The sequence below is a fragment of the Capra hircus genome, chromosome 25, assembly GCF_001704415.2.
Source record: "Capra hircus breed San Clemente chromosome 25, ASM170441v1, whole genome shotgun sequence".
NCBI lineage: Eukaryota > Metazoa > Chordata > Mammalia > Artiodactyla > Bovidae > Capra > Capra hircus.
This window is the reverse complement of record NC_030832.1, coordinates 18,909,161-18,923,508: the sequence shown is the minus strand read 5'-3', so window position 1 is coordinate 18,923,508 and position 14,348 is coordinate 18,909,161. Positions and strand designations below refer to the sequence as shown.

The following is a 14,348-nucleotide window of genomic DNA, read 5'->3' as shown; positions in this document are numbered from 1 at the left end:
AGAACATTTTCATCACTCCAAAAAGAAACCCAGTACCCATTAGCAGTCGCTTCCCATTCGTCTCAGCTTCCAGCAATCTACTAATCTACTTTCTGTTTTTATGGATTTGCCTTTTCTGAACTTTTGTATACATGGAATCATATATCATGTAGTCTTTTGCTTCTGGCTTCTTATTATTGACATTTCAAGGAACACAGAGCTTTCTCTATTGCTCAGAACTCCTTTGGTCACAATCAATAGAGAACACAACCCAAACTACCTTAAATTGAATGAATGAGTGAGGGATAGAATTTATTGGCTCTTGTAATTAAGAAGTATATAGGTAACTGGAATCCAAGGGTTCCAACTGTTATCAGGATCAGGACCCAGTCTCGCTCTTTTGTTCCTTGGCTCTATTTTCTTCAGTGTTGGCTCCATCATCAAGTAAGCTCTCCCCTGATAGTGGCAGGATAGGTACCAACAGCTCTTGAATCATAGCCTGTCCTCTTCAGCAGTCCTAGCAGAAATAGACATTCTCTCCCTTAACAGTTGAAAGTCTCAGAATGGAGACACACTGGACCGTCTAAGGCCTATGCCTATATACATAACATAGTGGCTAAAGGAAATGAAATACTCTGGCCAGGTCAGATCCAGGTGACTATCATCACCTGGGGAATCTGTTTCCCCTATTATCCAGGCCTGGGTCACATGCCCCCACCTTGAATTCAGCAGTACAATCAGCCCATCAGACCACATAAGCTAACAAAACAAAAGGAGTCTCTTGCCAGAAAGAGGGAAGGCTGTATACTGGGTAAGCAAAATTTATAGATATCCACTGCAGTGTCAGCCCTGAAAAGGCTGTTAAGAATCATCTAGTCCAGCCTCTTCAGCTTACAGATGGGGAAGCTGAGGTGCAGGGGTGCTTTTCTCAGATTCCCTGAATCACTAACAGAGCTGTGTTGTCCATGTCCTGCCAAAGACCCATTCAAATTCTCCCTCTCCAAGGTTTGCCTAGGCTGGTGCTAAGTCAGCAGAAAGAAAAGCATATTATTTTGCTTTGTTTTCTTACCCAGATTCCTCCTGGCAGGTCCTCTTCATGCTCTATGTAGCTTAGCCAAAAGTTTGGCATATCAGCCAGGTTGTCTAGCCTTTGCACTAAGACAAAATACCCACATGATCTACTCTGCACACCTCAAGTGACTATGGAATCTTTGGGGGGATCTTAATGGTCACAACTCTAAGGAATGTGTAAAGAGGGTGTCTGATAACGAGATTACCCAAAACACCTTAATTCATTCATAGATTTCTTCTTTCATTTTTAAGAGTTCCTACAATAATTCGTGCTAGGCTGCTAACAGAAAAAAAATTGTCCTCACCCCAAAGAGCACAGATAACTCTCCCCAGCTATTTAGAGTTAGGGCAGGAAATGGATCTAGAATAGACTGTGCAATAAGAAGTTTTTGCCTTTCAAGGTTATTCTTTTCCATTTCACATTGCCCATCCACCTCAAATGCTTGCTTTGTGAACTACTGAGGTCGACAAAAATCCTAGGAATCAACAGACCAGAGTAATCTGCATCCTGCCCCCAGCCTAGGCATCACATCCAGTTGTTTAGCAGTATTTATTGATTATCTGCTCTGTGATGCATCAGCACTTGGTGAATATCAGTGAATATAAGACAGAGAAAATTTCCTGTCCTAAAGGACTTTACATTGTAGTAGAGCAGAACCTAGCTTCTCTGCTAGGGAAGTGGGCAGAGGAGAATTCCCAGGAGCTAGAACTCTTTAATTTGCCTCCTTTGCGCCTTCATATGTTAAGTTGTTGGTTTTGTTTAGTGACTAAGTCATGTCCAACTCTTTGCAACCCCATGGTCAGTGGCCCACCAGGCTCCTCTGTCCATGGGGTTTCCTAGGCAAGAATATTGGAGTAGGTTGCCATTCCCTTCTCCAGGCAATCTTCCCAGCACAAGGATTGAACTCAGGTCTCCTGCATTGCAGGCAGATTCTTTACTGTCTGAGCCACCAGCGAAGCCCTCATATATAAGAGCCAAAGTAATTCTGTTTGGTTCTTACACTTTAAACCAATTTTGCAATAATCACTGATATAGAATTTACCCTTTAAGTGGAACAGGAGTTACTCAGAAAGGTAGATGAACCTACGGAGTCTATAAGCTGGAATACTTTAATAAAAATATAATGCAACCATTTGGGGGGGGAAATACCTAACAACCCATGTTAGCCTCACTGTTTTATGTTAGTAACTGTTATTACATAAAAGGATTATGTTTGCACCTTCCTTTTTTTTATTCAGCAATTTAATTGAAGTTTTATGTGAGGTTTTAAAATCTACATGTTCTTCAAATTCATATCCCTTTTCTCATCACAGAATTCATGTAAACTCCAATGGAATTTTCCTGGTGAGAGCTTCCAGTCCTGCTGGGCAAACATCCGCTTCCCATATTTCTGAGCAAATCGTTACCTCTCCAGTAGGGCAACATGGAAAAATTTCAATTAGAAACAATCAAATCCCATGAAGCAAGACTAACTCCTATAATGCTGAATTCCAGTAACAGTTTTGCTGGCCTATCTTTTCTCATTTTCCCCAAGAGTACTTTTCTATTTCCTATTCTGTCTTCCAAGTACCAAAGCTGTTTTCCAGCTCAAAATTCTTTGTACCACCCCCATGCCACCTCTCATTTGCTATAACACATCATCAAGCTTTCTATATTATTTTTAACCTCTAACAGTGATATACAAAGCACTGCTGTAAAGCATCCTTTTTTGCTAACAGTAGAACTCTCCTAGTGGTTTATATTTCTCTTATATCCTAACAGTGTCTCATCGGGTAGATTCTGGCATCTACTTGGAGAGAGGACCCTGGCCTCTACAATAATGAAATACTAATAGAGAAGGACTCAGACACTACTACTTTATTTTGAATGCCTTCTAAAATTGCTTTCATGTACATTATTTCATGTACAATTGCAGTTTATTCCAGAACAATGCAATGTGATATTTGTAAACATAGTAATCCCGTAGTGTAACACATTTATTCAGTGACAACTTTCAGTCCATTGATTGAAGAAGAATGTACTAGTTGTTCATCAGATTTAAGCATTTGTATCCTCCATGGTTCCTCTTGAAGTAACACAAACAGCTGTGAATAAGGAGGCATGTTGAAGCTATATCTATGTTATATACGTAATCAGTGGTAAATTCCATTTAATGCATGTCTGGCTATAAAAATCCAGTGAAGCTTAACTATTCAAGTAGGGTTTCATCTTGAATTTGAGATTACCATTCAAATAACAGCAGCAGTGTTAGTGTTGACAGTTTATATTGTAGAACCTACATGTATTCAGATGTGCAGAAATGGTGATAGACAACAGTAAATAAGATATATATATATATAATAACCATACAAAAATTCAACTTTTACAATAGAATTTTCCCAACAAAGAACCTAGATTTCTTTTTCCTTTTTAAGTTTCAGGAGGCACTTAGGCTTAGGAAAAAATCATCTAACCATCTAAAAATCATCTAATCTTCTTTTCTGTATTTTTATTTTCCACTCCCTGTCTCTCTTGTCTTAAGGATGATCTTATTCTGCTAAGACTGCTGTAACAAAATATCACAGACTGGGTGGCTTAAACAACAGAACTTTATTTTCTTATAGCTCTGGAGGCTGGAAGTCCAAGATAAAAGAGTTAAAAAGTTTGGTTTCTCTTGAGGCTTCCTTTTGTGGCTTTCAGATAACTGCCTTCTTGCTTTATCTTCACATGGCGATGCAAGCACATCGCCAGTGTGTCTACCTCTTCACAGGATGACTGGAGTTAGAATCCCTAGACTCAAGATCAGAAATTAAGCATATAAATTTTGGAAGGACAAAATTTAGTCCATACAGGTACCGTACATTCTATTTCATCTCTCTCTCTACCTGACATTCTCTCTGTTCCCAAGTAGGAATGTTACAGACCCATTTCTTTTACTTGTAAACATGTAAACATCTACTGATTGGGGTTAGACACATTCAAGTTGGGCATCAAGCCACAGGCCGACGGAGGAATTTTAGTTTCCATCAACAGGTAAAGTCATGGAGTTAAGGATCAGAAATTAGGCAGCAGCTAGTGTGATAGGAGACTATAATTTAAGTTCAGAGTTAGGAAATAAAATCTTTTCTATTCTCTGTCATCCATTCAGTCCTTTCTATATTCAAAAATATCAAAAAGATAATTGAAGAGAAATGTCATTTCCTTATTCCCATTTCTTACCTCCTTGAGTGGTTTATATGAATTTAGGTACAGAGTATTTCTCAGAATAGAATTTGGGCTTCTCTCTTAGGTGGACACCTCCAACCCTAGAAATCCAGTAGTCTGGTATTGGGTATAGAGTAGGTATTGCCTGGAATATCTCCAGTGGGCCACAGCATCACCCCCACCTCTACAGACTCACCCCATTGACCCAACCCTCCATCAGAGGTTGGTGTCAACCAACTGCCCAGGCTGTTGTAGCACCTGCTTCCTTCTATTTATGGCATTAAGAACTTTCTTCCTGGGACCCAGCTGCATGTGTATGCTCTGAAGGTCCTCATCAGAGCAAAGCAGCAGAGCTTCCAGATCAATTTGCTCTCTCATGAAAATAGGAAGGAATTCTTCCAAGTAGTGGGACTGCAAGAACACTTCCAGGGCAGTAGCATCAACCACGTCTTCCTCCCATTCCACTTCATCCTCATCCCAGGGCAGATCACCTTCATGGTTGTTTTCCTCTCCCTCTTCATCAGCCTCAGCTTCTCCTGGTCTCTGAAACAATTCACTGGGCATTGTAAGCCCCAGCTCTCTCCTGCTGTCTGAGATGTCTTCAGGGCTGAATATTCTATTCCTTCCAAAAACAACATTTCCTAGACCTGGACGGTTGAGAATGGATTCGTGTTGCATACAGCTGTCCCCCTTTGCAGACAACTGGAGCTTCTCTATGAAGTCCCCTGAGAATTCATCTTCCTCATCCTCTCTGAACACTTCCATCACATTCTTCTGTCCACTTCTGCTCTCATTCCCTAACTGCTCTGCTGTATCTTTGTTCTTCTTGAACTTAAGCTTGAGGGTATCTTTAATACCCTTAGACAGTGACCCAAATGTGTTAGAAGCAGAAGCATTTGAAAGCAGTGACCTAGTGAAAGTTCCCTTGGCCGAAGAAAGAGTCCCAGATTCCTCCTTGCTGTATGTGCGGGCCATCTTATTTTGGTGCTTCTCCTGGAGCCTCTCACACTCTTTGATCTGCTTCTTGACATTCTTCTGAGCCTGCTCCTTCTGCCTGGTGACTTTCTTGGGGTTCATGATGTTCTGGGCAGTGGCAGCCTTATCCAGAAGAGCAACACATTCATTCTGCTCTCTGCTGGCAGCAGCATCCAGTGGAGACTGTAAGTCATTATCCAGAGCAAAGATGTTGGCACCAAAGTTGATCAGGAATGAGACGCAGTGGGCATGACCATTGGAGGCTGCATAATGTAAAGGAGTATTTCCCCAGATGTCACATCTATTAGGATCCCCTCTAGGAGAGAAAATATAAACAATACATACTAATTTTCTCTCTGAAGATGAGGTCTAAGAAATAAAAAAATAAAGAACAAAATGCAAGTTAATCTTGCCTTGACATTGTTACAAGATAACTTCGAAAGCCCAGGTATGTCACATTTAGGCATCACGTGGCCAGAAACAATCCATATCTACCCTGTATCTCATTTTTCGAAGCAAAAAGCTTTCTAAGAAACTCCCAAAATGAGTAACTTTCATATCTTATTGGCCAGAATCAGATCACATACCTAGGAGAAAAAAAGTAGAGCTACCTTATTTATCTAAGATCAATTAGTTGTTTCCCCTAGATAGGATTACCCCATGCTATGCTGGTAAATGTTAACAACCATCTCATTAAGGGAAAAGAATCAAACACTGATTTATATAGCATGTGGTGGTAAATACACCACCACAACACATTTTAAGCACTAATATGACATTACTGGACACAGAATTTGGAAGAGAGGCATAGTAGCTATTGATTATAAATTATTCCCACCACATAGATATTTAATAGATGTGTGCAATCTTAAGAGCAAAAATAATAGTAAAATGTGGTAAAATAATTAGAAAGGAATAAGTTTTGAGTATTACCTTTTTAATATAATTTATTAAATTTAAGTTTATATAATTTTATTTTTAATAATGAATTGTTTATCTGATTCAGACTTCCTAAAAACTTAGCAATCATCTCTCCTGAGCTTGTTAGATACAGCTGGTTCTGAAACCATATCCTGTACCTTAAAGGATCAAGGTTCATAAGGTAGAAACAAGATAGAAACAAAAATGATAGCATCAAGAACACCAAACCTGTTTCACAGAGTACCAGGGAAACCACAGATGTGGAAACAACTTGCAGAAAGCCCTTCCAACTGAGCATGAGCATCACACAGACGCCCCGAGGGACTTGAATGACTGATAGTGCACTCCGGATATCACAGACTGATAACCCATTACATGTTACATACTGGACCCTTTCACCTCTAAAACTGCACATGTAACCCATGAAGAGGCATGAAGGACTGTCCAGCCTTCACTCTTGAAACTTACATTGAAACTTATACTTACTTTCCATCATTTGTTTCTAAGCAGCCTCCCCCTCTTTATCCTTACTTCCACAGTAAATACCCCATTCAAAAGCCAGTCAAGGAGATGAATATAAAACAGTGCCTCTTGTCTCCTTGTTTTCCACCCTTCAACAAAACCTTTTCTCTCTGCAAAGACCATTGCCTTGGTCTTTCCATTGCACAGCGGGCAACAAACCCACTTGCTCAGTTACAGTTCCAGCACACGACTGTTAACCTCCTCTGAGTCATAGGTAAGGAAATAAATAACAACAAAACTGGTTTTCCAACAGCAAGAAAGAAAAGAGGAATGGATGTTGGGCAGGAAGCAGTGTCTAATATAACTAATATTTGTACAAAGGGTCTATTGATTCTTCACTTTACTTTCACATAATAATGAATGGTTTGGGCATCCCTAATGGCTCAGATGTAAAAGAACCTGCCTATATGCAGGAGACCCTGATTTGATCCTTGGGTTGGGAAGATCCCCTGGAGAAGGGAATGGCTACCTACTCCAGTATTCTTGCCTGGAGAATTCCATGGATAGAGGAGCCTGGTGGGCTATAGTCCATGGGGTTGCAGAGTCGTACATGACGGAGTGACTAACACTACAATGGTTTAAGGTAGAATTGGGGGCAATATTAGATAGCATTAAGGGTACATGGTAGGTAAAGAAGATTTGTGGAATGAATGTCTACTAGAATCCTGCCCCAGGCTAAATCACCACCCCTTGCCCTTCTCCTGTGAGGCCTTAAGTTACAAACAAGCATAAATGAAAAGTAATAACTTACTGTTAACTATGGCTCTGACCCCAAGCCACTGTTGAGAACTCTGATAATACAAGTACTAAAGGGCACCTTGCTTTGCCCTAGTCCAGACTCCAAAATCAGGATCTCTGCAACCTTTGGCCAGGCTAGCCCCATGGGATGGCAGGAGAGAGAGTCTGAGAAGGTATTTAACATTCCTGGCAAGCAGCAGGTGAAACAGGAGAAAAGGTCCATGCCCTTGCACCTGGCATGTTAATACACTGTGTCCTTCTGTTCCTTGCTAGTTAAAGTTTGGTCCATAGACCAGCAGCAGTAACATCACCTTCAAATTTGTTGGAAATGCAGAATCTTGGACCTCATCCCAGACTTCCTGAATCAGAATCAGAAGTTTAACAAGATCCCCAGGTTAAGTTCACTGCAGGTTAAGACCTGTACTAGTTAAGGTGACCCAACCAGTGTCCTATAATTTAGTGAATCAGATTTGTATTACAATTCTTCCATGGGAAACTTTGGTTTCTTCATGCTTGTTCATTACAAAGCACTTACACATTCACTGCCCCCACCACCACTACCACCAATCACAATCTTTCTCTTAAAAAAGAAAAAGAACAACTCTCAGAAGGGTAAATAAGACCAAGCACTCAGTTGATTTGCCCGCCAGTTCATTGCAGTACACTTTGGATCAGGCCTGCCTGCATGTTTAATGGTCTCCAACACAATATGGTCTTATGTTAACTCACCTCAGCTTTATATTTTATCTACAATGAGGCCTCAAGTTCAATTTTTCTAGGACTCATTGTCCTCATCTATAAATTGAGGATAATATTACCTACTCATTGAACTATAATATGAATAAAGTCAACATACATAAAGCATTAGAAAAGTGCTTGGTACATAATGAATACTAAATAAATTTTACCTGTTATCATTTCCTTTGACTCTAAACTCAAAACATTTAATTTCATATATTTTTTTTCTCGTACCCATTCTGGTAGATTCCTGCAACACTACAATAACTCTTCTAGCCTTTCAACACTTATACTCTTAATTTGTCAAGTACACCCTGCCCTGTTTAGATAATATGTCTCAGAGGGCAAAAGCCGTGTGTTTTGTCCTTTGTATGGTATCTTCCATATCTCCTAGCAGATGTCTCAAAAACAACCTAAAGAAGCCAAGATGTGATGTAACTAACTTAATGGGGCCACATTTTTTTTTTTTTCAACAAAGTCATAGTTAAGTTCAAGCTCCATCTAAAAAGAACAGGCATTGTTCAGCTGTGGCTAATTGCTATCCTGAATAAAAGCAGACACAATATTGCCAGAGCTTCCATTTTCCAAACAAAACCAGAAATCTAGAATTTCAGGTGAAGCTTTTTGATTTTTAAATGTTGGCTTAAATTTAAGAGAAAATTACAGTGAGGTCCAAATTAAACATGCTTGTGGGCTAGAGCCAGCCATAAGGTGACAGTTGGCAACTTCCTTCTGAGGAGAGAGAACAGCGAGTGTAAGCAGATGCACATATAGGTGATATTACATATTTGGGACACCAGAAATATACTCAGTGTGGCCAGAGATAGAGGAAGGGAAATAAGTTCAAAGAGGAAGGAAAGAAAATGAAATCGAATCTAAGGAAAGCAAGTATTAAATAACACAGTTCTGTTGCACAACCCTTTTCAAAAGGAGTCTGGTCAGTCTGCCTGATTAGTTGTCTTGGATCAAAAGAGACCTCTTTCATGTGTTCCCAAACATGAACCCCCCTCCCACCTCCCTCCCCACAACATCTCTCTGGGTCATCCCCATGCACCAGCCCCAAGCAAGCTGCACCCTATGTCAGACATGGACTGGCGATTCAATTCTTACATGACAGTATAAATGTTATAATTCCCATTCTCCCAAATCATCCCACCCTCTCCCTCTCCCTCTGAGTCCAAAAGTCTGGTATACATATCTGTGTCTTTTTTCCTGTCTTGCATACAGGGTTGTCATTGCCATCTTCCTAAATTCCATATATATGTGTTAGTATACTGTATTGGTGTTTTTCCCAGCTACAGAGAGTAGACCGTCATCCACGTGCCAAGGAGGGAGACTTTTAAAGAAACCAACCTTGTTGACACCTTGATCTCAAACTTCAAGTAAATTAATTTCTGTTGTGTAAAAAAAAAAAAAAAAAAAAGAGACCTCTTTCAATCTTAAAATAGTTGTATGTCTTAGGGAAGCACAGTACCCCCAAAGATGGAATTTCACTTTTCATTTATTTTAACCAAACACCACATTCAAAAGACTTCAAAGAGAGGTTGTAAAACATCTAAGACATTACTGCAAATATAAACATATGGGTTAAATTTGCCTGATATTAGATTGGGTGAGTTAAAAAAGAAATTATTGAGAGGAGTGAGTTTGGGTGAGGATGTGACAAGTATAAAGAGGTTGGATTAAATCCACATGCTTCAGGTCATAAAACAGTGGAATCTTCCCCACCCAAGGGAGCTTAAATGATCCTTCAAAAATGGGAAGAACATGAAGAAAACCTGAGGTGACCCTTAAAGACTGTTCCTCTCTTAAGAAACACAAAATTCCAAATTTAAAGATGAACCTGTCAGTAAGCTGATTCATGAGTTGCCCTGGAACATTTAAGCTATTTCCACTTGCAGAAATTCTATTCACAGACAACTTTCCAAATTGATGTACTACTTAAATTAAAATTTTTTCTATTGACAATTTGGGGGTTCCTCTTAACTCTGTCTTTCAATCTCTGGTGTCCTTCACATTTTTTGATAGAACCATTACACATCCCTGTCCAGATATTTAAAAACTCATCCCCCTCATTTGTTGATCTGAATCCGATATTGATGTCATATTGTTTCTGTGGTCTAAATTCATATAATTTTTATTTGATTTTTTTCAATCCCTTTTTTTCCCCAAAGAGAAGCTCAATGAAAAGATTTTAAGTAATCATATTTTGCCCTTGCTCTTTGGTAGATTAGTACACTTTGGAAATAATTTTTAAACCTGGATTTTTATTATTGTTGCAAAATAGGCAATTTTCTTTTATTAAATTACTCTGAGCATCTGTTCCATTTCAATTTCTCCTTTTGAAGTTGATTTGATTTTTTCTGGAGTTGTTCTCAGAAAAAAAATAACTTTTTCAAAAAATGTTTTTCTACATAAGAAGGAATATTTAGACTCATTAATAATCAAATAAATGCAATTGAAAGTAATACACCACCATCTGTTTGCCTATCAGATAGGCAACAAATAAAAAGAATAATAATACTCAGTTTTGTCAGGAGTGTGAGGAAATGAATGCTGGAGGAAGCATAGGGTGGTTCAAATTTCCTGGCACAGTATGTGCCAAAAGACTGTAAAACATAGTGCTCCTTTGAATCAACAATTCTGCTTTAAAGAATTTATCCTGAGGAAATATCAGACACTTGTGCAAACATGGGTCATCAAGGATGCTCATTCCATCTTATACAAAAACTGGGTTCAAATTAAATATCATGAACAAATAAATGATTAAATAATTGTAATGAAACTATAAAGTAGGATACCATATAGCCACTGAAAATAATGTCATGGATCTCTCCTTTTAACTGCAGATGGTCAATACTGTATTATTAAATAATTAGAAATATAATCCAGAAGAGTTTGTATACTGTGATTGCCTGTGTGTGTGTGTGTGTGTGTGTGTGTGTGTGTGTGTGATTGCCTTTTTAAGGGCTGAACGGAGGTATATTTAAGTGTATGTTCTCAAAGGGAAACATCTGAAGGAATATATACCCAAATGTTAATGACTGAGAATTCATGTGATTTTTGCTTTATTAAGTATATTTTCCAATATGATGTGAAATATTACAAGAAGTTTGCATTCCTTTGAGAATCAGACAGGAAAAAAATTATTTTCATTTTAGAAAATGAAACTTTAAAAAACCCATGCATGTTTTAAAAGCAAAATTAAATTCTGTATAGCTGAGGCCATCTTCCCAATGTAAAATAAGTAATTATTGCTTTCCATCTTTAAAAGTAAAAAAGGAAGAAAAACAGTTTTTAACAAAGCCAGAGTTTATCCAGAGTTAATATCCAGTTTGGGATATTATTGCTTGCCACATGATCCATAATTCAATCAGGTAGAGACAGAAAGACACTAAAATCATCAGATTGCAGTAGACCTCAATAAATGATTAACATCTAAATTCCATTTTTGATTGGTTTTACTTTTTAGCCCCCTTAAATGTAATGGGCATTTTGTTCTCACACAGGTGCTTAAAGATTGGCTATGATCAAAATCTGCCTGCAATGCAGGAGACCCAGTTTTGATCCCTGAGTTGGGAAGATCCCCTGGAGAAGGAAATGGCAACTCACTCCAGTATTCTTGCCTGGAGAATTCTATGGACACAGCAGCCTGGTGGGTTACAGCCTATGGGGCCACAAAAAGTCAGACACAACTGAGTGAACAGCACACACATGCAGTGATCAAAATGGGTGGTGACCTGTGAAAACCTTTTTATATAAGACATTTTTATAAGTTTATACCAGGCCAACTTAACAGATCTTAAATGCTTCTGGAGTGAAGGAAAAAAATCTGGGATGTATTAGTACTGATCCAGAAGACAAGAGTTGAGAAGGAAAGACTAACCAGGGTTAGAATGTTGATGCTCATAATCAGTTTTTAATAAATACCAAGCAATGGACTGGATTTTGACATTATATTGAGAGAAATTACCATGCCAAATAATACATAAAGAGTAGATTATATAACAAAATGCTTAGCGACAAATGACTAGCCACTTGGAGAAGACATAGTTAGATCACACTCTCAAATCTTAAATCAAAGAAATAAAATATGAGCTATTTAAAATTTTAAAAAAACTAAAGTACTAAAGAAAATAAGTGTCAATATATAGGCATGACCTCAAAGTTGGAATTACATAGTAAAATTGATAGACTTAAGTACATAAATATATATATTTAAATTTATGTTTTCACTGATATTAAATATCTGATGTCAAAAATATGAATTATGATTTGTGAAAATATTTGGAAATACAGTGACAAAGGCTGATATTCTAACTTTAAAAAATCAATGAGAAATGTTGAAGACTCCAATATATAAGTAGGACAAGGTTATAAATACTTAGCTCACAAAAGTGGAAATACAATGACTTCAAAATATAAAAAATTTTCAACCCTGCCAGTAATCAAAGAACATTAATATATTGTGCATTGATAGATCATTTCAAACCTACAATGTTGACAGAAATGGTGCTCACTTTATGAAGAGTAATTTGTCAACAGACACCAAAAAAGTCTTTAAATGGTATACGTGCCAACTGATCCAGAAATTTCACTTTGAAGAATTTGTTCTCAAGAAAACATGAGCAAAGATTTACGTACAAGGATAATTATCACAGCACGATTTAAACCATGGGAAACAAGTTAATTGTCCGAAAGAGAGATTGACTAAGAAATATATTTTATATACTATATTCATTAACTAGAACACTAAGAAGTTCCTGAAAATTAAACTGTAAAAGAATATATGCTGACATGGAAAAAATGTTTATGATATATTGAGTTGTAAAAAACAAAACAAAACAAAACTGCATACCACACAAAAAGTGTTTACTTAGTATACTATTTCATGTATATGTACAAATAGGCATGCATAGTTATTTATATATAATATATACATTTTAATATATGTGTGCATATATTTGTGGGTTCTATATATATTTATACACACTATATATTTGACATAACAGGATATCTTATTCTTTATAATCTTTGTGCATACATATAGTTTAATTTGGGGGGCTTAGTTTATGTTAATTTTGTCATACGTAAAGACCATAGTACAATTTGTATAAGAAAATGTTTCAGGCTTACAGAGAGAGAGAGAGAGCGAGCATAGGAGAACATCTAGGTCTTCTCATTTAAATTGGACCTTAAAATGGGAAAGGGTTATCAGCACTGGTTGTGAAACTGTAACTGACATCTTGTACTTCCTGCAGAGGTGATACACTTTGAGTAGGTGAAGAAAGTTTGGGAGAAGAGGAAAGATGATACAGTGTTACAATCTGGAAGAGTTTGGCTTAAAGGGTCGGGGTAGAGGGTGATGTCTAGAAAAACGGAAGTTAAAAGGAATGAAGTCCAGCAGCTCCACTCACTTCCTCATTTATAGTCTTCAACTCAGAAACTCTCTCCACCTTTGGTTCTTTAACTCCTTAAAGTGCCTCTCACTTCAATAAAGAATGCCAGCATCCAACATCCTGTCAAAGCTCAAACTGGATCCTCCTCTTCCTTCTACCACTCAACGTTCAGTCAATTATAACCAATTCTACATCCAAATTGCCATCCATCCACATCTCTCTGTTCCCACTGCCACTTTTCTATCCAGTTTGCCCCTCATCTCAACCATCCAAACAGTCCCTGAACATTTTCTTTAACTGCTATACAACTGCCTGAGGGAAATTTCGTAAACAAAAAGCTACCAGGTGGCTCCCCTGCACAAACCCACCACAGTGCCTTTCCGTATCTTTAGGGGAAAGTTCAATTCCTTAGAAGAGTCTACAAGACTCTTGTGTCTGGCCTGCTCACTTACAACTTGGCCTCTCCCCACTTAAGCCATATCCAGCCACACTTGACCTCTTCAGGGCCTAGAATACAATGCTCTTCCTCAGGAGAAACACTTCCTTCATCTGGCCAACTCCTTATCATTCAAACTCCAGTTTAGATGCTCAGGAAAACCTTCCCTCACTACCTAGATTGGGATACCTGTCTTATTTATTTAGTGTTCTCTCTTTACCCCTTTATAACACATTCATGACATTTCCTCTCTCAAATCTAATCACCATTTGAAGATGGGAAGAATCATACTTCTCTTGTTGATTTGGCAAAATGGCTGACACAGAGTGGATATAGGTATTAATAAATACATACCTTATATATTAATATGTATAAATTCATTTGC

The 14,348-nt window shown here is 38.0% G+C and overlaps 1 protein-coding gene across 2 annotated transcripts in view; it reads right to left on the bottom strand.

Moving 5' to 3' along the window:
- The window catches only part of ANKS4B (ankyrin repeat and sterile alpha motif domain containing 4B), a 51,930-nt gene continuing 40,475 nt past the window's right edge, over window positions 2,894–14,348 (bottom strand). For both annotated transcript variants that reach the window (XM_005697587.3, XM_005697588.3), the window contains one exon: window positions 2,894–5,525. In XM_005697587.3, coding sequence (XP_005697644.2) covers window positions 4,451–5,525 — 1,075 coding nt within the window. In that variant the 3' untranslated portion in view covers window positions 2,894–4,450. The remainder of the gene's footprint in view (window positions 5,526–14,348) is intronic.